The 22,727-nt window shown below is 41.1% G+C and overlaps 1 protein-coding gene across 4 annotated transcripts in view; it reads right to left on the reverse strand.

Moving 5' to 3' along the window:
• Nucleotides 1–22,727, reverse strand: part of PTPRB (protein tyrosine phosphatase receptor type B) — a 118,471-nt gene that overhangs the window by 35,206 nt on the left and 60,538 nt on the right. For all 4 annotated transcript variants that reach the window (XM_006933890.4, XM_003989041.5, XM_019835220.3 and 1 more), the window contains 8 exons: nucleotides 16,434–16,697; nucleotides 15,625–15,888; nucleotides 14,598–14,861; nucleotides 12,131–12,400; nucleotides 7,922–8,185; nucleotides 6,038–6,301; nucleotides 5,007–5,288; nucleotides 253–531 (listed from right to left, as the gene is read on the reverse strand). In XM_006933890.4, coding sequence (XP_006933952.2) covers nucleotides 253–531; nucleotides 5,007–5,288; nucleotides 6,038–6,301; nucleotides 7,922–8,185; nucleotides 12,131–12,400; nucleotides 14,598–14,861; nucleotides 15,625–15,888; nucleotides 16,434–16,697 — 2,151 coding nt within the window. The remainder of the gene's footprint in view (nucleotides 1–252; nucleotides 532–5,006; nucleotides 5,289–6,037; nucleotides 6,302–7,921; nucleotides 8,186–12,130; nucleotides 12,401–14,597; nucleotides 14,862–15,624; nucleotides 15,889–16,433; nucleotides 16,698–22,727) is intronic.

The following is a 22,727-nucleotide window of genomic DNA, read 5'->3' on the forward strand; positions in this document are numbered from 1 at the left end:
CCATTATAGCTCTAACTCTATCAGGCAAAGTGACGTATTTAAAGGCTAACTCATTCAAGTACCTTAAGATCATTTAACTTGTTTCCTGCCAGGCACAGAGAAATGTTTCCATTCCCTGGAGGGTTCTAGGTTCTCTTTTCCAAGCGACAACAAGGCCTGCTCATGTGGAAGCGACCTGCATGCAAGTGAGTGGCAGTGATGGGTGCGGTACAGCAAGGTGTTCACTCAGCGCACGCGTCCAGAAACACTTACGGTCTATCATTGTGATAGTGCTGTCTTCAACCACCTCGCTGGTCATGCCAGCCGACTGCACCTTGATGGACACCAGGTACCTCTTATGGGGCACCAGCATCATGATGTTGAGCAGAGATTTTTCTTTCTCCAGCTTTCTGGAAAATTCAACTTCTTGAGTGTCCATTTTCCGACATTCAATGCTATACCCATCAAAGTCAGAATCAGGAGGGATCCAAGAACAGGCGATGGCCGTGGAGTTCTGAGGCCTGCAATGCAGGTTTTGTATCTTATCTGGCTCTAAAGGAGAGAAAGGAGGAGACGCTTCTTACAACTCTGTGAGACATATTTTTTTTCTTCCAGCTCCTCTGGGCCCTACTTGCTCTGAGGTCTAAATAAATAATTCTCAAAATTTACTTGGATTGTTTTTCAAGAAAACAAATTATTATGGATCTCCCAAGGAATTTCACACTCTGCGAAACATTAAAAATTAAAACGCTGTCCCTTTAGAAAATCACCAGGTGCCAAAGTGATCAGAAACACAAATACACAACTAAGTTCAGCGGGGGCACTAAAATTAAGGGGCGGAGTCAGATCGAAGGTGGGGCTGAATAGCCAAAAGATTAAAAATGCAGCTCAGCCTGCCAGAATTCAAATTCTATTTATCAGCTGTGACTTCTTAGGCAAGTTACGTAAGGTGTCTGTGCCCCGTTTGTAAAGTGGGGAGACGAAGAGTACCTCGATCCTGTGATCACCGTGATGGTTCAGGGAGTAGAACCAGGCACAGTCACCTAGAAAATGGTGGTTGGCATAGTAATCGCTCAGTAAATACTAGCTGTTACGAGAAAATTAAGAAACGGCATTGCTTACTTGTTAACCCCCTAGGCCCTGGCTCTGTCCCCCTCTTCCACTTTTGCCTTTCCTGCTCACACACATGCTCCAGGCACCGAAACTGCTTCTGGCTCCCCATGTACACCACGCTCCTCCACCTGCTATGCTTATGGCCGTTCATTTTCTTCTGCCCAACAGAGTGCCGGACCCAGTAGGGACCCAGTGAATGGCAGCTGATCTCATTAGTTGTTGTGAATGACACTACAAGGAGTAAGAGATACAGTCGGACAGAAAGGAACTTATGTGACCTGACCGTGCACGTTAATAACCAAACTCTATAGGCTTTCCCAACCAGCTGCATGCCTACATCTCTAATTACATCCTAGGAAGCTACACTGTACGATTTGGATAAGTAGTTTTTGAATTTTAATATTAGCAGCTGAGCCATTTAAAAAAGAAAAGGCCGGGGGCGCCTGGGTGGCGCAGTCGGTTAAGTGTCCGACTTCAGCTCAGGTCACGATCTCGCGGTCCGTGAGTTAGAGCCCCGCGTCAGGCTCTGGGCTGATGGCTCCGAGCCTGGAGCCTGCTTCCATTCTGTGTCTCCCCCTCTCTCTGCCCCTCCCCCGTTCATGCTCTGTCTCTCTCTGTCTCAAAAATAAATAAAACGTTAAAAAAAATTTTTTAAAAAATAAATAAACATTAAAAAATATATTTAAAAAAAAAAGGTCTCAGTTCCCCGATATGTTAAATCAGAGGGTCGCTGGTCCTGTGCTTTAAGCGTGCCTTGGTGGTCAGGGGTGCTCTGCTGGGGTGACCTCCCTAAGACTTCCCTTACCTTGCCCCTTGTCCCCAGGAATTTCTGAGGAAGTTCTTGAAAATCTAGGTCTAGACCACCCTATTTCATTCCAGGAGTCAAAAGTCTTGACAAAATTCATTTGAAAAAGCCTGCCCATTGTTCTATTGATCCCAGCAGAAAATACAGTAACAATTTTCAGACAGCACTAATCAGTGGCATCAAAGCATCAAAAAGACTCACAAGAGCACTGCATGATGAGGGGAGGGATTGAAAAAATAAGGCTAAAGACACTTATGTTTGACCTTTAGGACACCAAATAGAAAAAAAAAAAAAAAACCTCTTCCATTTCATTGTTGGATTTTTATAGTCCCTGTTATAAATGTAATCCTTTTCTCTTTTCTCCACCTGCCCTTCCTCCCCAAATTAAAATTGTATGTTGGTTCACACACCCTGTAGGTAGGACTGGCTACGTAACTTTCAAGGTCCAGTGCCAAGTGCAAATGCAATGCCCCATGTTCAAAATATTATTAAGATTTCAAGATGGTGACAACAGAAAATGAGACCAAGCATAGGGTCCCTCCAGACGCAGGCCCTGTGTGCCTGCACAGCAGAAAGCTCTAAGCCCTGCTTGCAGAACAGATCACAGATGAGCGACTAGGAACTCTGTGTAGACCTAGTAATCAATCCCTCACAGAGAAGCACCTGTTGCTCTGATTTGGTATTCAACCCACCTTCTCCTGACACCTCCTCCTTCATTATAGGACTCTGTCCTTAACAATCATGACTTTGAAATACTCAGTATCTTTGTGCCACTGAATGAATTTCTATTACATATCAAGGTCTAAAATATCAGCTAAGTCATAACAGTTTAGATAAGAATGATTTAGAAAAAAAATCAATCTGAAGATTTTTCAGGATACAGGAATTGGCCTTTGAGGCAAGCAATAATTGTGTCTTTTAAAAATGTTTCTATTTATTTTTGAGAGAGAGAGAATAAGAGAGGAGCTCAGACAGAGGGGGACAGAAGATACAAAACGGGCTCCGTGCTGACAGCAGACAGCCTGATGTGGGGCTTGAACTCAAGAACCGAGAGATGATGACCTGAGCCGATGATGGGAGTTTAACTGACTGAGCCACCCAGGTGCCTCAGTAATTGTGTCTTTTCAAACATTAACTGCTTCTTAATCTTTTGAACTCCTTCAGACTAATCACAGCTGGAATCAAGACATCTTCTCTGTTCAGCCTTAGAGAAAGTCTTTAAAAATATCCTGCCTGATCCATAATTCTAATAATTTGCTCAAAGAATAATATAGAAATTTGCTTCAACCTCTTTCCTCAGTTCCTTCTCCCTCCTCCTTTCTGCCCCTAAATCCCACATGCCTTCTAAGGCCTCAGGTCACATCCCTATTCACTAAGAAATTAGTACCTGCTATGGGCAAGGTGCTCTTCTAGAGACTGTGAACAGTTCAGAAGTGAATAAGGCATTAGCCCTAACCTCTAGGAAGATAGAGGAGTACAAAATAGCCATAATACGAGATGGCAAGGAGAATGTACCAGAAGAAATGGAGAAAGAAGGCGGTGGGTAGAGCACCAGACAACTTCTCCGAGTCGGTGGTGGGCAGGAGTTGGCAAAGGCTTTCTGGCAGAGAGGACACCTCGCTGAGAATTGGGGAAGGGGTGTTTCAGGCAGAGAAATGCATGAACCCAGGCACCCACGGGGGGAAGGTGGAAGATCAGGGCTTGCAGATTGTTCATCGTGGCTGGAGCAGATGTGTGAGAAACGGAGTAGTGGAATGATTCCACGTGGGAATGATCAATTTCTCTGTTGCTTAACCCTCTATTATGATGGGTTTTCTGTTACAACCAAACCCAGTCCTAACTAATGCAATCCTTAAAGTTCTATCAGCCCTTCCCCATAAAACACAGCACTGAGTCCCTCTTCTCGCCAGCGGCTCTCCTTGTAGGCATGCTCCATTTCGTAAATGCCTCTCTTAAATCCCAGCACCCAGGACAGAATACAGTATTCCAGAAGCCATTTAATCAGTCCAGCCTCTACTGAGTTCTTACCTGAGCACCTGTTTTGGTTATACAGCCCACGGTAAGCCACTGAAAACCCATCCTGAGCTCGCTGTAAATTAAAACTCTTAAGTTCTTTTTCACAAATTTCTCTTGACATCCTACTATTTAATCCCAAACTGCTCTTTGGATACACTATGGAGTACAAGTTATAATTATTATAAGATTAATGTTTGTTGAATAGATGAAACAACTACTTGCTTAAGTTTATAATTTTCAACTATTTATTTTATAAATAACCACTATCTGATCTGGTTGTAGAAATGACATATATAGGTATTATTGAAAAATAAATACGTGGATTGAGGTTTCTATACTGAAAACGTTTGTTCTTTGAGATTTGCTGTACCTATTACAAAGTGCCTTTGGGAAGAAACTGATATATATTTCATTGCCAAAGTATTTTTATCTTTAGGATTGGCAGCAATATGTCCTAGCTGACCCCTCTGTTTCTAGTTTGCCCCTTTCAATCCACTCTCTACACTGTACCCAGAGTGACTTCTTATAGTGCAAATTTGATTATGAGATCTTGGCTGCAAATCCCTTGGTGGCTCCAACTGATTGAGGAGAAAGTTGAAATCACTGCTGTGGTTCACCAGACATTTTATGACCTGATTCTCTTAATCCTCACCTTTTATGCTCTGGCCAACTAAACTCTTCTGTTCCTCTCTCCTGCCTGGTCTTGGAATATTTTATTCTGTCTATCGAGAATATTCTCCACTTCATTCCCCATATCCACCTGGTGAGTTCCTTAGGCTTTGGAAGTTTCTTCTTCCAGGAAGCTCTCTTGTATTGGCTCAGATGCCCCTACCATGGGTTTCTACAGAGCCAAATACTTACTTCGTCACACTTCCCACTCAAGCTCCATGAGGGCAGAGACAACCTCTTTATTGCCCATTGTTGTTAATGTTGAAGGAATGAAGACGTCTATACAGACTTATGCCTGAATTCAAATCTAACCAACCCCAAGTAAAAATGTGGATTTAAACCAAGCCTCGCTCGAGTAAGAAGTCGAAACACATACTTCCCCCTCACTCCATCTGAGAACCAAGAGTAGTAAAACATGTCATACTTGTCCTCACGGATCCAGATACTGGTTTGCTATAGGTTTTCCAGGAATCACCGCTGATGGTCTTGACACTAAACTGATAGGATCTCCCTGGACGAAGACCATACACAATGCGTCCTTCCGATTTTCTATTGCTGTAGGGGTTGAAGACCGTGATGGCATCTCTGGGGAACCACTGTAGCTCAAAGTCATCGTAGTCTGTCCAGTCTGGTGGCCCCTTCCAGGTGATGGCCAAGGATGTGTTTGTAACATCAGCAAATGAGATAAGACTGGGAGGACTTGGGGCTGCATGTAGGAGAACATGAAAAAAAAAATCACATAAACATGTCTATGCCATAGCGTAGACGAGAGCTGGGTGACATCAGATGTACCTTAAGGTGCTTTGTAGGAAGCAATAATATGAAAATATAATAATGGAAGCTTCTAGCTATAGTGTTTACTATGTGTCAGTTGCAGTCCTCAAGTGTTTTACGCACACTTTCTTTAATTTTCCTAAGGAGAGATTCCTTACCAAGATGCTGTGGAGCATGGGTGCGCCCTGAATGGGTTACAAGTGTGCCAAGGTATTGGTTCCATTAGATTTTGAGGTGTGAGGGCTACAATCCACAATTATGCCCAGTTGCAGATAGCTCTGTTCATTGACACCAGGGTGGTGTACAGATTAATGTTATCTGTGTATGCCCGGGAGATAAAAGATTTAGGAAGCATTGCCGATAGCAATGCAATGATGACGTATGTGATTATCCCCATTTTACAGATAAGAAGACTGAGACTTCGAGATGTTCAATGACCTTCCCAGCTTCACATAGGTAAGTGGCAGAGCTAAGTTAAGGACCTAGATCCTTTTCCTAGATCTTGTAGGAACAGTGGTTAAGGTCTGCTTCCTTTATCCATTGTAGCATAGTGCCTTCCCAAGAGCTAGCACGAGGCACTCCGTTATTGATTTTCTTTCTTCTTATTAAAACCGTAACTCAAATGTGTCTTTAGAAGCTACTTCCAACCAATAGTTGGCCTTTGGCAACAGAGTTCCTTACCTGTTCTGCTCTCCCCCATGAGCTTGTTCCTGAGGTCCCCGCTGTGAGTTACCACACACAGCGTGTACTTCCTTCCAGGAATGAGGCCATGGAAACGCCACTCTGTCAGGTTCTTGTCTTTCCAGTTTTCCTTCTTCGTGCCGTTGGGGTTGTACAGAATCAGCTCATAAAAATCGAAGTCCCCAGAGGCTGGACTCCAGCTGAACCAGAGACTGTCTGTCATGTTCCGATTAGATCCCCGGAGGTTACTCACAGAAGCTGGGACTTAAACACAGCGAAAACCTTTACTAAGGACAGAGGAGTTACAAGCAAAAGCACTTGGCCTACAGGTGAGAATACGAGCTATGTTGGGCATATGGGTGAGTGGTACCCATTGCAGAGTCAGATCTTGCCTGCATTTCAGGGCACTTACGTAGAGGGGCATGTGGTCTAGAGATGTGGTACAAATGAAAATAAAAACAAACCAGCACAGGTGGTGGCTTCCATATGCTCACCACACATAGCCTGATAAACGTCTGAAATGAAATCTTCAGAAATGATTAATTAAAACTCGTCAAACAGTTCATAACTTACCTTATGAACGGCCTTGAATATATTCACAAAAGGTGCCAGCCCTTTCCAGGCTGGCCCATCACACCCAGGCCCCTTATCCCATAACATCCTCCCCTGGGTCTCTCTGCTTCCTCTCCGCTCTCTTGTAGGTTCTCAGTTCCCTCATTCGTTTTCCTACCCAAATCTATATTGGTAGATCCTCACTTGGGAAAAGGGTGTTAACAGTCACGTCTACCACTATGTAACTTAGTCACACTGGCACCTGTCCCGTGGGTATTTAAGCTTCGTTATTCTCTGGGAGTGAAGACTGCTGTCTCTTGATGGAGGAACTTTAGACATTAATGAGCACATAAGGGAAGATGCGCAGAGGGCAGATTGTCCTAGAAACGGTAACATCGAGGCAATTCTATTCAGGGTCTAGGTGTATCCATATCTGTTGCTCATTTCATTCCCTTCCAAAAAACACGCTGAGAACTTCTGTTGGGTGCCTGGGATACACTTCCCTCACCTCAAGGCTGACCTGAAATGCTTTCTCTGTCTAAAGTCGTTTCTTGTCCTGCCAGGTCACTCTGTCACAACATACTGTTTATTTCCTTCACAGACTTCAAGGCATTCCCAAGTCATGTCCCTTAAAAATCTGCTGTCTGGCCCTGCTCCCTCTCTGCCAATGAGAGCTCTGTAGTCAGGGGCCTCATCTGTGCTGTTCACAGTTAGATTCCAGCAGTGAGCCCCGTGCCCGGCATACAAAGCACTCAAAAACTATTGTCAGATGAGAAAAAAAAAAAAAACTGAACGGGAAAATAAAATAATGGCCTCAAATTATGGAAAACGAGTGGATTCCATTTCTTATTTGCAGCCCAGAGAGATGTCTCTTTCTCTCCTTTTCCTGCAATGCTTTGTGTGCATTTCATCCAGTGCCGTGTTACTGTCTCACAGTGGACATTGCTCGGTCCTTTTTGTAGTTGGCCCTTCTCCGGACCTGCCCTCCACTCCACACGTGTCCTGTAGAAAGCTGAAGGGCACAGCTTGAATCAAACCACAGTGGGTTACAACCCTCTTGTGGCAGTTTGGTGGCAAACAGAGAAGCCAGAATCATTTTTCCACCAAACCCTATGAGGTCAACGAGGGGTGGCAACAGAGCAGAAGCCAGTGCAAAGGCAATTCTGATATGTAATCAAATGCCTGATTTCGGATAAAAAAGCCTGAAGGTCACAAAGTTCATATAAAGCTAGACCATGGCTGGAAGAGGGAACTAAGGACAAAACAAGGAAAAGCCAGTAAATACTGAGACGATTTCCCCACAATACATTCCTGCTTGGGTCCGGGCCTTACCTGTTCTACCGAATATGAAAGACTCATTAGACAGCTCCCCACTGTGAGTTACTATCACCATTTTGTACATTCGGCCTTGCAGTAGGTTCTGGAAAGAGATACTCTGGATTCGTGGGTTGACTTGAGCTCTCTCCTGAAGCGTTCCATCTGGGTTATACACAAAGATGTTGTACCCGTTGAGTTCCCCTTCCGAGGTGGTCCAGCTTAAGGTCAGGTGTCTGGTGGAGTTCTCTACGATCCTCAGATTGGTGACAGCTGCTGGGACTGGAAAAGTTGAGCGAGAGGGTGAGACCGAGTTTTAGTACCCCCTTGACACAGCCCAGGCCTGACGCCCAGGTGGATACACTCCACAGCAGCGTAAAACACATGGTCTCGGCCTTCAGAAAATATTGACTTCATGGGGACCCCAAAACTAAGAAGACTGAATTTTGTGCATTACTGATGTTGAAACTGTCCATTAAAACAACAACAACAACAACAACAACGACAAAACAAAAGCACAAGAGAACAAAGAAAAACCAGTAACTGGGAAATTATCTACAAATATGTTTTTTGGATATAAAATAAATGTTAATCTGACCTGTGTGACTAAATGTTTTTCTTTCTTTCTTTTTAAATTTTATTTGAGAGAGAGAGAGAGCATGAAGAGGAGAGAGGGGCAGAAAGAGAGGGAGAGATAATCTACGTGGGGCTCAATCCTACAATCCTGGGATCATGACCTGAGCTGAAACTAAGAGTAGGATGCCCAACTGAGCCATCCGGGTGCCCCAAGGCTAAATGTTTTTTTAATAATAAGAGCTAGATAAGAAATAAAAAACTATCTCTGAATGCCATTTGAAAGCTAAGGAATGGCATATGGAAGTAAGGGCAGCGGGGAGGGAAGAGAAGTGGGAAAGAAAGAGAAAAGCAGACAGAAGGAGGGGATTTGAGTCGGGGATATGGGAAAGAGATGCAAGAGGAAAAGCCAAAACCATTAAACAAATAGTAATGGGGCACCTGGATGGCTCAGTTATTAAGCATCCGGCTTAGGTCATGACCTCACGGTTCATGGGATCGAGTCCCGCACGGGGCTCTGCGCTGGCAGGCTCTCTCTCTCTCTCTCAAAATAAAAAAATAAACTTAAAAAAGCAGTCTTAAAAATTATTTACATTGGGATCTTACGACCCTTTCGGTCTTCAGTGGTACCTGTTGGCAAAATGATCAAGAGCCACCAGAAATGACCTGCTTCCAAACTGTTCGCACAGGTGCTGCCTAATTCCACGGATGCCAGTGGAAACAGGACACCTGCCTCAGTCTCTTCTGGGTTCTTCTCCCTCCAGTCTAAACACTTCCTCTTTTATTTTCTCCCTCTCCCTGTGCCAGATCCCTGAAAGTTGATGTTTCCCATCATTCCATCCTCTGTCCCCTTCCTACTCCATAACACTGGCTAAACAACCAACCTCATTCACTTCATGGATTGCTATGACTAAATGTTTATGTCCCCTTCACCTCAAATTCATATGTTGGAACCTAACCGCCAAAGTGATGGTACCAGGGGCTGCGGTTATTGGGAGGTGATTAGGTCATGAGAGTGGAGTCCTCATGAATGGGATCAGTGCCCTTATAAAAGAGACCCCAGAGAGCTCTCTCGTCCTTCTACCATGTGAGGACACAACAAGAAAATGCCATCTATGAACCAGAAAATGGGACCCTACCACACACCAAATCTGCGGGTGCCTTGATCTTGGACTTCCAGCCTTGAGAATTGTGAGAAATACATGTTTGTGGTTTAAGCCACCCAATTTGTGGTATTTTTGTTACAGCAGTCTGAACAGACTAAGGCATGTATTTAATTAGAATTTTTGTCCAAATATTTATCTCCAGCTCACTTTTCTGAGCTTGGGCCATATTTTCTATTACCGATGATCATCTCTCACTGCAAGCCATTCGGACATCTCAAACTCAGTATCTCCTTGACACTGCTCCCCCGTTCCTCTTATCTCAATTAATGACATCATCTTCTTCCAGATACCCCAGGTAGAAATTCTGGAATTTTCTGTTCCTCCTCCTGTACTCTACTCAGACACCAAGTGGCCATCTTATCTAATGAAGAAGTATTTCTTGACTGTATCTACTTTTCTTCACCAGGGGCCCTGTGTTAGTTCAGCTTTTGACCCTTATCATTTCTATAACTGCAGTCATCTTATGACCCCAGTTACCTTTCGGACCGCATCACCCCACTTTGTTCTCACTCACTCTGCTCCAACTATTCTGGCCTCTTTACTGGTCCAACAGGCCAGACACACTCCTGCTTCAGTATCTTTGCCTTAGCTCTTTGCTCTGCTTAGGGATATTCTTCCCCCAAACGCCTGCATAACTCTTTTTCTCATTTCCTTCAGACTTTTATTCAAATATCACCTTCTCAACAAAACCTGTGAGGACTGTGCTATCTAAAATTGTAAGCCTCGGGGCACCTGGGTGGCTCAGTTGGTTAAGCGTCGGACTTCGGCTCAGGTCATGATCTCACGGTTTGTGGGTTCGAGCCCTACGTCAGGCTCTGTGCTGACAGCTCACAGCCTGGAGCCTGCTTTGGATTCTGTGTCTCCCTCCCTCTCTCTCTGCCTCTCCCCTGCTCGCACACACACTCTCTCTCTCTCTCAAAAATAAATAGACATTAAAAAATTTTTAAATTGCAAGCCTCTAACACTTGCTAATCCCACTTTCCTGTTTTACTTTTTGGGATTCACCACCATCTAATCTACTATATTTTTTACTTATTTATTTTGTTTACTGCCTTTCTTTTCTACTAGAATGTAAGCTTCATGACCACCAGGCTTCGTTTTACTCACTTCTGGGTAGCCAGCATTTAGAAAGGTGCCTAGCACATAGTTGGTGCTCAATGACAAATGAATTAATGAATGAGTCTCTTCTCCATTCAACCTATCTATCCCCGATTGCCATCTGATTTATCTTCTTTAAGGTACAAATTTTTATTACAAAGCACTCACTGTCTGGCTGAAAAACCTGTATTGTCTCCTCACTGCTTATAAGATGAAAAATAACCCCCTGAGGAAGATGTGCCAGGCGCTCTCTAATCTGGCCCCAATCTGCCTTTCCAGCCTCACCTCTCTATCATGCCATCCACACTTCATCCATCCATTGCTTCTCACTGCTCCTTCTCACACCTCCCTGTCTTGGCACAGGACAGTCTGTCTGTACATGGTGTCCTTTTACCTTCTCTCCACACGCAGAATTGTTTCATCCTTCATGACAGTACTGAAACGTCAGTTTTACGAGGACCTCCCAATTCTACCTGTCCTCCATGCTCCTCTTAGTATTGGACATTCCTTTCTTCTATATAATCCTTATCACAAGTATTGTCATCACAAATATCACAAAGTATTGTCATCCTTTGTCTATGTGTCTGTCTATCCCACCAGTCAGCCAGCTCTTCCGGGACAAAGCATGCTTAATTCATCTTTTCATCTCTGTCAGCATCACCCCCCCTTTCATATCTAGCTCCTTCATAAGTAATCAATTAGACCAATGTTGTTGTCTGAATAATGACCCCCCAAGATGTCCATGTCCAAATCCCCAGAACCTGTGAACATGTTATCTTATGCGGCAAAGGGGACTGTATACCTGTGATTAAGTTAAACATCTTGAGGCAGGGAGCTTATCTTGGATTGCCCAGGTGGTGACTCACAAGAGTCCTTAAAATATGGAGGAGGGACGCAAAAGAGTAAAGAAAGAGACATGGTGACATACACTGAGGTTGGAACAATGCCATTGTTGGAAGGAGGACATGAGCCAGGGAATCTGAGTGGCCTCTAGAAGCTGAAGAGGCCAAGGAGAGCTTCTCCCCTAAAGTCTCCAGGAGAAACACAGCCCTGCTGATACCCGATGCCTTAATTTTAGCCCCATTAGACCCACTTTCAGTTTGTGACCCCCAGAGCTACAAGATAAAAAATCTGTGTTGCTTTAAGCCGCCAAGTTGGCGGTAACTTATTGCAGCGGCAGTAGGTTTTAACACTATATCTGAACTGGCGTGGGGTAGGCTGAAACCTGTGCAGAGAGCCTGGCTGACAGGGAAGTGGTAAATCATGGTGAATGTTCCACTGTGTCAAGAAACAGACATCATCTCCCCGTGTTGCTTCATCTCTTGACCCTTCGGTTCTGAAGGAATAGCACACAGGGAGAGATCTGGTATGAAAAAGCCATGCGGGTTACCTGTTCGGCCTTCAGTTTGGGCTTCTTTGCTGAAGAGACCTCCACTGACAGTTAAGATCCGAATCTTGTACTTTGTTCCCGGTGTTAGGTCTTCAAATTTGTGCTGCGTGGTGGAGGCTGGCTCTGACGTGTTACTCAGAAGGATCCCATTTTCATTTAGAAGCAGGATCTCGTATCTTTCTGCCACACCAACAGCCTTTTGCCAACTTACGGTTAAGGAATGACTGCTGTATGCGTTGTTTGCAACTATTCCCTGGACAGATGCTGGAACTGCAAAGAAAGAAGAGAAGCAATGGCCGTCAGGTTCCCTCACTTAGGGTAAACCGGCTGAGAAACCAATGGAGAAAAACTGTCCTAAATCAACTGTGGGTAGAAGACAATGCTACCAGTTCACTTGTGTTGCACCTACACTCCCTGTGTGTGCCCTCAGGAGAGAGCACTTCTTGGCCTGAATTATCTGTACACCTGCTTTGGGTCTCCATTCTTTTCGCTGAATTAAGACAGGATCTTGAAGTCAAACAAGTAGAAAAATTAGTGAAAGTGACACTGATAAATATGCAGTGATTCATATTTATGTATCTAGAAAGTGGAAGATGCTGAACACATTTACATTCAGTGAATATAGTTTGGACGGCTGAATTATGTTTAGACTTTCATTCCCAAGATTAACTCAAGTCAAAGCTCTGAGCCTTCACCTAAGCAGTAGCATATAATGATTTTTTTTTTTTTTACTATGGCTCCTGATGTGAAAGGCAAAATAGTATTATTTTGAATAATATTTTCTGTCCTAGGCTCATATTTTTTTTTTCTCATTCTACATAATCTTAAGAGATCTCATCCACTCCCATGGTTTGAATTGTTACCCATATGGTGACGACTCCCAAATTTAAACTTGCAGTTCAGATCTCTCTTCTATTTTTGCAAATGACATCTCTCCCTGCATGTTCCATCCAATTCTCATGAGGCCCAAATTGGACTCCTCAGCTCCCTCCTCATAACCTCTTTCTTGTCCTTTGTTTCTCTTGGTCCAAGCCGGAAATGTGGGTTGTCACTCTGATCCTTCTACATATATAATCAAACATGGGTCTTGTAATTTCTAAGTCCTAAATCTTATATCTCTTTCATCTATCCAGTTCTCTCCCTTCTCTATCCACTACTACTCCCCTAGGACAGCATCATCCCTCACATTAGTGATCAGTCCCCTTGCTTCCTCGCCTCCCACACTATGTGTGACATATTCTCACAGCACCCCCATGTGGATGGCCCTTCAATGGCTCTCCATAATTCTAAACATCTTAACAAGGCACACAAGGCCCTTCAAAATTTGGTCCATCTACTTACTTGGCCACATGGTTCATCTTTAGTCTAGCATACCACACAGTGTGTAGGTCCTTAAATGTGCCATACTTTCTCTCACCTTCAGGCCTTTGTTTTTCTCGGCTGGAACCAAGTCAATATATGTGTCACCAGTATGACTCTTAGTGTCTATTTAGATGTTACCTTTTCCTGGAAGCCTTCTCTGACTCTTCATGTTTGTTCCTAACACACCTCATTATGATTTTTATTTTAGAACTTGTGCTGTAATTGCCTTTTTATTTCTCTGTCTCCTTCACTAGATCATAAGCTTCTTGAGGTTGGGGCTCTATCTTGCTACAGAATTCCCATTTTCAAGCATAGTGCTTAACATATGGTTGGAGATATACATATATGAAATAGAGACATAGTAGGGCACAGTACAGAAGCCCAGGCCCCACAGCTAAACAAGTGGTTTTATGAGAATGGAAGATGTATTGTATCCCAGTATAGAGGGTATAAGGTTTGGAGCCAGACAGACTTAGATTTGAATTATAGCTCTTGGTCTTATTACTTATATACTTGATAATGTTTTATAAACTTTCTGAGCCCTATTTTCATCTGTAAGATGAAAATAATGATCCCTATCTTCTAGTGTGACTCGAGATAATTTTAAATGCCTGGCATATAGCAGGTGCTTATAGCTTATTTTTGCTTTATAAGTAATATATTAACAGTAATATTAATATAAATAGGCACATTATTCCTTCATTTGCTACTTGTTCTTGTAACAAATGAAGTAAATGGCATAGGTGTTCATTTAAAAAAGTAATTTTGAGAAAGGGGTAAACTTTACAGAAAAGGGTAAATATTTATAGGTAGTTAATGTAAATAGTTCTAAATGTCTACTTGTTAAAATTAAAGTTTTTATATCCTTTAGCACATAAGCAAATGTATTCAAATGATTTGGTTCCTAATTACCTTTCATTTGTTTTGAAGGTCTCTATTAAGAAAGAAAAATGCAAAAAAAAAAAAAAAAGTATGAGAAAGACTCTTGAAACCACATTCAATTGTAGCTTTGAATTTGGTTAGTTTTGATTTGTGAATAGCTAAGTAAGTCCATCTGTTGTCCCATTATGGATAAAATTTGGCTTTTTTCCAAGCGGGCACTCACCTGTCCGCCCAACGGCGTCTATCTGGTTCCTTAGGGACCCACTGATCGAGGCAATCACAATCTGGTACTGTTCCCCGGCCACCAGTCTATGGAATGTGTGCTCAGAGACGTGCTTGGAGATAGTCTGAGACTCAACCTTTTGATTCTGCCTGAACGCTGACACTGTGTAAGAATCAACATCGCCCCCACCAGGAGTCCAGTTGACTGTCAGGCTGTCTGTCGCCCCATTGGAAGAAATGTGAATATTTTTGACAGTGCTTGGAACTAAAAAGGAAAATAAATTTAAAAGTCATCACTTAGAGAATGAACTGTGGAAATTTTCAGCCAAAATTTTCATGCTTCTTATATTTTGGCACTTACTAAAAGAACTTGCTCGGATTTTTCTGCCTGAATTGAAGCCGATAGGGGAAGTTTAGGGGGACATGGAAACCAGTGAGTAGAAATGAAGAATGCCAGTAGTAGAGCGAGGGCCCAGTAACATTGCCTTGGTTCAGGTCTTGGTTTTCTCATTTACTAGCTGTGGGACTATAGGCAAGTTACTTAACCCTCTGTAAGTCTCAGTTTCTTCATCAGAAAAATGGCAATGTTAGTAATTGTAACCAGCCCACGGAGTTGTGAGGATTGAACAAAAATGTACATGTTAAGTTCTTTAGTGTGGGTCTGGCTCAAGGTAAACTGTCAATAAATGTCAACTATCATAACAACACTCCGAACAAAGTTCCAAAGAAAGGATACCCAACCAACAGAGTTTTTTTTTTTTTTTTTTTTTAATGTATATGCCTTACAAGCACCAGCTATTCACATAAATCCAATGCTATTTGCTGTTTCTCTGAAAGCCTTTTTTCGTTTTACCCTGTGTTGTACTTTAGTTAATCCAGATTGGACAACATCGTTGTCACCATCAAGATAACCTCACTTCTTGCCATCTCCTTCTTACCCTAAAATCCTCATCCCAAATGCCTGGCTACCCAACATGCTAAATACACCACCACAACTACTCAGGTTCAAGAGCCACATTTGAAATTACCTGTGAAGCCCTCAATGAAGGCTGACTGCTGTACATCTCCACTGATGGTCAAGACAAGGATTTTATACTGGCGCCCTGGGGTCAGGGAGGTGAATCGATACTCAGTTGCAGTATTTACAAGGTGAAAAGGTGGAAATACTTTCATATCATTGAACAGCAGTTGGATCTCATATTGGTCAACATCCCCGTCAGCTCGTGACCAAGTCACCAGAAGGTCCTCAGTGCTCCTATTCCGCAATGTTAGATCCCTAACGGGCTCTGGGACTAGAGAGGAATAGAGAAGACACTTCAGGAATGTGACTGATTAAAGTTTACCTACACAATAATTTATGAATCACATTCAAGGAACTGGCAAACATCTCTTCCCCAAATAAACCACTTGAATTACTTCATGCATAATTAAATTAAATAAAAAGAATTGGAAGCAACTATTAAAATTATAATTTTTTTCCTGACATAAATCTTATATGTAAATGTTGGTAGAATATAATTATAAAATGAATTATGACCTCAATCATAAGATAAAAAAAGATGTCTAGAACTTTAAATGCCACAACGCAAGAGGACAAGGAAGAGAAATGGGACATTTGGCCTTCTTGCTTCCCGACTATGCTTGCTTTTATCTACCAATAAATATTCTGTAATCATAGGCCATCGCTTGGCCGAATGCTGTTAGCTCCAAGTTAAGACTTACTGGGAATGTAATTTACTGATCAGTAAGCAGAGAAAATGCAAGGCTCATATATTTTATTGACTCGATGACCTTCAAGTCCCAACCAGCTACCAGATTTTGCGATCTTTCCACTTACTTGTTCTTCCATTCCCTTGTTCACTGGCTTCATATTGTCCACTTCTTGTACTAACAGTAACACTGTACAACCGTCCAGGGACTAACTTAACAAATACACACTCGTTTTCAGCCTTGGGAATGCTTTTGGTTTGAATGAAGTTGTTTTTGTTTTTAATGGTGACTTCATAGTGATCAAAATCTCCAGTAGCATGTAGCCAGGATACCTTTAAATAGTCACTCCTGGCTGAGTTACTAACACTGACTCCCTGGACCTTGTCAGGCACTGAAAAAGAGAACAGAGAAGTACTAAAGATATAGTGATTCTAAGTGAGTAATTGATCACAGATGACAACCTGAAACAGTAAAGGTAAGTGAGTAGATTTTTATTGTGGGCATTGAAAACAAAAGTTTTAGACCTTCAGATCACACGTTTCCAGAGGGGAAAGACTGTTATACTACACAATGTGTCTGGCCTACACAAAATGTCAGGTACAAGACTGAACATTATAAATGATAACTGATGATTAATATGAATTGATGGTGAATTAATAATTCTAACATACCTGTTGACTCAAGATGTAATAAAAAGTTACAAAGAAGAATACAAATAATCCAAAAGAAAAATGGAAGAAGAGGAAACACATAATTAATACATGAAGAGATGTCTAACATCACTGGTGATCAAATCAAGACCATGGCAAAATACCTTATAATTTTATGGCAAAATTTAAAAACCCAATAGGACCTGGGATGAGAGAGGATCCTCAACCACAGGAGAGTGGATGAATGAACTGGTATATATACACACTGACATTATATAACAGTCATAACTAATTACTTTCTAACTCAAAATGTAAAAATATGGATTTTTGTGCCTTTAACATCAAAACACAAAATATAAGTGAATGTTATCAATATAAGTCCCAAGAGATTACATACTGCATAAAATAACCTTTTATTTTATTTTATTTTTTTAATTTTGAGAGAGAGAGAGAGAGCATGAGCAAAGGAGGGGCAGAGAGAGAAGGAGAGAGAGAGAATCCTAAGCAGGCTCTGCCCTGTCAGCGCAGAGTCCTATTCAGGGTTCAATCCCACAAGCCGTGAAATCAAGACATGAGCTGAGATCAAGAGTCGGATGCTTAACTGACTGCGCCACCAAGGTAGCCCTAAAATAACCTTTTTAAAAATAATGTTAGGGGCGCCTTGGTGGCTCAGTCGGTTAAGTGTCCGACTTCGGCTCAGGTCATGATCTCGCAGTTTGTGAGTTTGAGCCCCGTGTCAGGCTCTGTGCTGACAGCTCAGAGCCTGGAGCCTGCTTTGGATTCTGTGTCTCCCTCTCTCTCTGCCCCTCCCCTGCTTATGCTCTGTCTCTCTCTGTCTCAAAAATAAATAAAACATTAAAAAAAATAATAATGTGAGATCCAAAGTGTTTTAACCCATAATTTTAGGACTACATAAATAAAACTGTGCAAAATGAAAGGCAAGAAGACAGATGAAAATGGGAGTTAAGATGATGGGCTACCTTTGGATGAATCAGTGAGGTGGGAACCATATGACTTGATATAGGTTATTGTCAAGGTTCTAGCTTTTATTATAGGTAGTGGTTTCTTGTGTGTATTACATTATTAAAAATGACTAATTAAATACCTGAATTAAATTAGAAGCCTAAAAAATAAATAAAAGTGACAAAACATGGTTTCCTGAACCAAGAATTAAGAGTAATCCAATTTTGTGCACCTGAGGTTACCCCCAATAAATATACAAAGAAATAAACAATGTGTACTTGTGGTTTTCTCTCAACCAGTCTATCAATTGATCAATCAATTGGACAAAGCCTGTGTCTAAATCTTCTCTTCCACTTTCCTTTGAAGCACGAAATGACCCAGAAATTTCAATATTTTGGCTTCTAAGCCACATTTTCCATGATGTTTCTCACACCTACCGTTGCATTTTATTATATTTTGTTGGCATATGTGTAGTGGTTAGTTTTTGTATTAGAATATATCTCTCTGCCAAAAAGTAAATAAATAAAAAAAAAGAATATATCTCACTGCAGATATGGAGCCAGGACAAGTATGCTTTTTTCAAGATATTTACCCAAACCGATTACAGTGTACCTAGAATTTATTCATCATAGAATAAAGGAAAAGAAATTTGGAAGTTTTTATGCACATGGGCTAAGTAAGAAAAGTCAATGACCCAGGCAATTTATTGAAGACAAAGCAACTACTACAGGAAGAAAAACCAGGATACACACCATGCTAAGTCAATAAGGGGCTTTCCAGGTGGAATTGGAGGTAATCTGTGAGACTTGCCTTGCTGCACGATGAGATGATGTGATGCAGAATTAGAAATATTGATATTTTTACCCAAAATGTAGAACAAAAGCATTAGAAAAGGAAAAGGGCTTTGACACAATCAGCCAAAATCAACAAGACAGCAACTCAGACGTGACTCTATGTTAAACTGATTTGTTGGGGGCAATGGCTTGCCTTGATTGACTCATTGTATCAAATCCAAGTTCATGCTGTTTTAAAGAGTCAAGCAGGTGCTTTGAATAAAGGGTCACTTTTTTTTTTTTTTTTTTGCATTTAAAAACAATCTTAGCAAAAGGCTTGCAGTATGAAGATCAGATGGATAGGAAACGTTCATGAGTTGACAGAGAGGGGAAGCAAGGGGTTAGTAGTTGGATGATACATCCTTTAACTCTGGTGATTTTTAGGCTCCAAGCTGATCAACATAAGACACTGACATAAGGCTGCTTCATAAATGGAAATCTACTTTTCACATCTCAGTCATTATTGTGATTTTATCACTATAATTAGGCTTTAAATCATTCGATGGTAGGGCATAGCTCTTTATATCCCCAACCAGGGCTTTCAGGGATAGCACTATGTAATGGAAATAGCGCTTGGAGCTAGGTTGAACTTGATTACTGGTTAGCAATGTGACTTTCCCTCCTGGACTTTATCACCAAATGAGATGGGATTAGATCAATCTACGGACACTTTCAATGTTAGCATCCTGTAGCAATGTAAATCAGTGGTTCTTAACCTTTTTGAGGTCACAGAAACTTCGAAAATCACACACTCTCTCCTCAAAGAAATACACATACTTTTCCTATCTGCAACGATTTCATAGACAGTTTCAGGGGTTATGACATTCCTAACCTCTACCCACGGGGCACTAAAAACTAGCTAGAGCTAAGTGATTTCTGATTGTTAATTTATTGAACATTTATTGAGTGTCTATGAGGCTCCAGACCCTTTGCTAGGTAACAGGATGAAATCAATTGTCCTGATCCTCGTGCAAAAAAAGGATTTTTTTTCATAGTTTTAGATTTTTGTAAGGCCTTTGAGTCCAGAAGATGATTGGCTAATTCTTGCGTTCAGCAACAGCAATAAAATTATAAGTTCTTATATAAGCCAGGTTTTGAAAAAAAACATGCAAAAAAAGATACGGTTCCAGACATAAAGGCAATCACAGACGGAGAGATGCAAAACACTGCAATGAATGCTAAATTTCTCCTAGAAAGAATTAATAAGAACTGAGAGGGACACATGGCACAGCATGATGCAGTTAAGTGGACAGAGGAGCAAGGGAGGAGAACCATTGTAACTTTAAGTAGTAATGCTCTATGTTCATGCTGTTGGCAAGAAAAGCAAAATAAAGATATACCAGTGAAAACTTTTGTGAGAGGTCAATAGCAGATCCTAGCAAAGGCTAATGTATCAAAAGTGATTTTGAAATTTTCGGTTTCGGTGAATGTGAATACACTTTGGTTTTGGAAACCTGACAAATTCATTTTTTTTTTTTTTTACAGTATATTCTTCTAATTTCTTTTTTGTTATTATTTTTTTCCAGTTTTATTGAGAAATAACTGATATATATCACTGTATAAATTTAAGGCATATAACATGATGGTTTCATTTATAAATACTATGAAATGATTACCACAGTTGGTTCAGCTAACATCCAATTTCTCCTACAGATACAATAAAAAGAAAAGAAAGAAGAAAAGAAAAAAGGGGAAAAATTTTCTCCTTATGATGAAAACTCTTATGATTTAATCTCTTAACAATTTTCCTATAGATCATACAGTAGTCACAGTCATTCATGGGGTACTTTACATCACTGGTACTTATTTATTTTGTAACTGGAAGTTTGTACCTTTGGGCCATCTTCCTCTAATTCTCCCTTCCCCCACCGTCTGCCGCTGTTAAGCATAAGTCTGATCCCTTTTTCTCTGAGTTTGTTTTTGCTTTAGTTTTAGATTCTACATATAAGTTAGGTCATAGAGTATTTGTTTTTCTCTTTCTGACTTATTTCACTTAGCACAATGCTTTCAAGGTCCATCCATGTTGGTGCAAATGTGGTAAGATTTCTTCATTTTTATGGCTGAACACTATTCCATTGTACAGATATACCACAACTTCTTTATCCATTCATCCATTGATGGACACTTAGATTGTTTCCATGTTTTGGCTACTGTATATAATGCTGCTATGAACACAAGGGTGCAGATACCTTTTTGAGCTAGTGATTTTGTTTCCTTTGGATATATTCCCCCAAGAGGAATGGTTGGATCATGTGGTCGTTTTGAGGATCTTCCATACTATTTTCCATTATAGCTGTTATCAATTTATACTCCCAACAGTGCACAAGGGATCCCTTTTCTCCATGTCCATGACTGCATTTATCTATTGTCTTTTGATGATGGCCAGAGGTAATATTGCATTGTGGCTTTAATTTGCATCTCCCTGGTGACTAGTGGTGTTAACCATCTTTTCATGTGTATGTTGGCCTTTGTATATCTTTCTTGGAGAAATGACTATTCAGGTCCTTTGCCCATTTTTAAATAGAGTTATTTACTTTTTTGCTATTGAGTTGTATAAATTATTTCTATTTTCAGTATTAATGATGAATTTGATATTAACCCCGTATCAGATATGGTTTGCAAATATTTTCTCCCATTCCATAGGTTGTTTTTTCACTTTGTTGATGGCTTCTTTTGCTGTGCAGAATCTTTTAGTTTGACGTAGTCCCACTTGTTCATTTTTTATTTTGTTGCTTGTGCTTTTTATGTCATATGCAAAAAATCACCACCAAGACCCATGTCAAAAAGCTTTCTTCTTATGTTTTCTTCTAGGAGTTTTATATTTTAAGGTTTTGCATTTAAGTCTTTCATACATTTTGAGTTAATTTTTGTCAGTGGTGTAAGATATGGGTCCAGTTTCATTCTTTTACACGTGCATATCCAACTATCTCTGTATGTTTATTAAAGAGACTGTCTTTTCTACATTGAATATTCTTGACTCTCTTGCCAAAAACCCCTGACATTTTTAAATTAAACAAGTTTTTAAAAACTTTTAATGTTTGTTTTTATTTTTGAGGCGGGGGGCAAGCAGGGGAGGGGCAGAGAGAGAAGGAGACACAGAATCCGAAGTGGGCTCTACTGAGCTGTCAGCAAAGAGCCTGACACTGGGCTTGAATTCACAAACCAGGACGTCATGACCTGAGCTGAAGTTGGGCAGTTAACCAACTGAGCCATCCCGGTGTTCCAAAACCCTGGCATTTTTAAATGCAAATATCAACCCATAGCTTAGCAGGAAAGATCTGACAAAATATTAATGTCAACCTTAAGCAGAAATCTCAGGTGTAAGCCCCCCAAAAGCATAAGTACGTGGGGAAAATGGTAGCTGTCTAAATTTAGTTCTTTCCATCACATCGAAGACCTGGCATTCATTGCTTTTGCTAAGATTGTGCTCCTGGTCCCAGGACTATGAAAGTTCACATCTTCACCTTGTGTGAAAAAGAGTGAACAGTAGGCTTTGACCAAATAGGCATTTCAGAAAGGATTTCAGGACAGATAACTTTGTAGGCTCTGGAGCCATTCAGAACTGGGGTTAAATACAGAAAGGCACTGGCTGTTTCACAAGTTAAACAGTGGAGCAAGTAGGTTATTTAACCTTTCTGAAGCTTGATTTCCTGATCTGTAAAGTGGGAATACTAACAACGACCTCAATCAGGAATTTGCAAGAATTAAGTTAGTTAACATAGCCAGTGTCTAGCAACCGAAAGGTACTCCCAGAAAAACACTTGTTACTATATTTGCATATAATACGAATTCTAGCCACAAACGTAGGGTTCATCTTACTTTAAAGGAAACATCTGCTCACATAAGGAATTTCCAGGGTCAGAATTTGAAGACTCTGTCACAATTCTGTGATCTCAAAAAGGCTTTAATCCGATCATTACAGAACGGTTGCAGATCTGATGCCCTGAGCCACACATAGCCAGGCAGTTCTCACAG

This window comes from Felis catus, chromosome B4 (assembly GCF_018350175.1).
Source record: "Felis catus isolate Fca126 chromosome B4, F.catus_Fca126_mat1.0, whole genome shotgun sequence".
NCBI lineage: Eukaryota > Metazoa > Chordata > Mammalia > Carnivora > Felidae > Felis > Felis catus.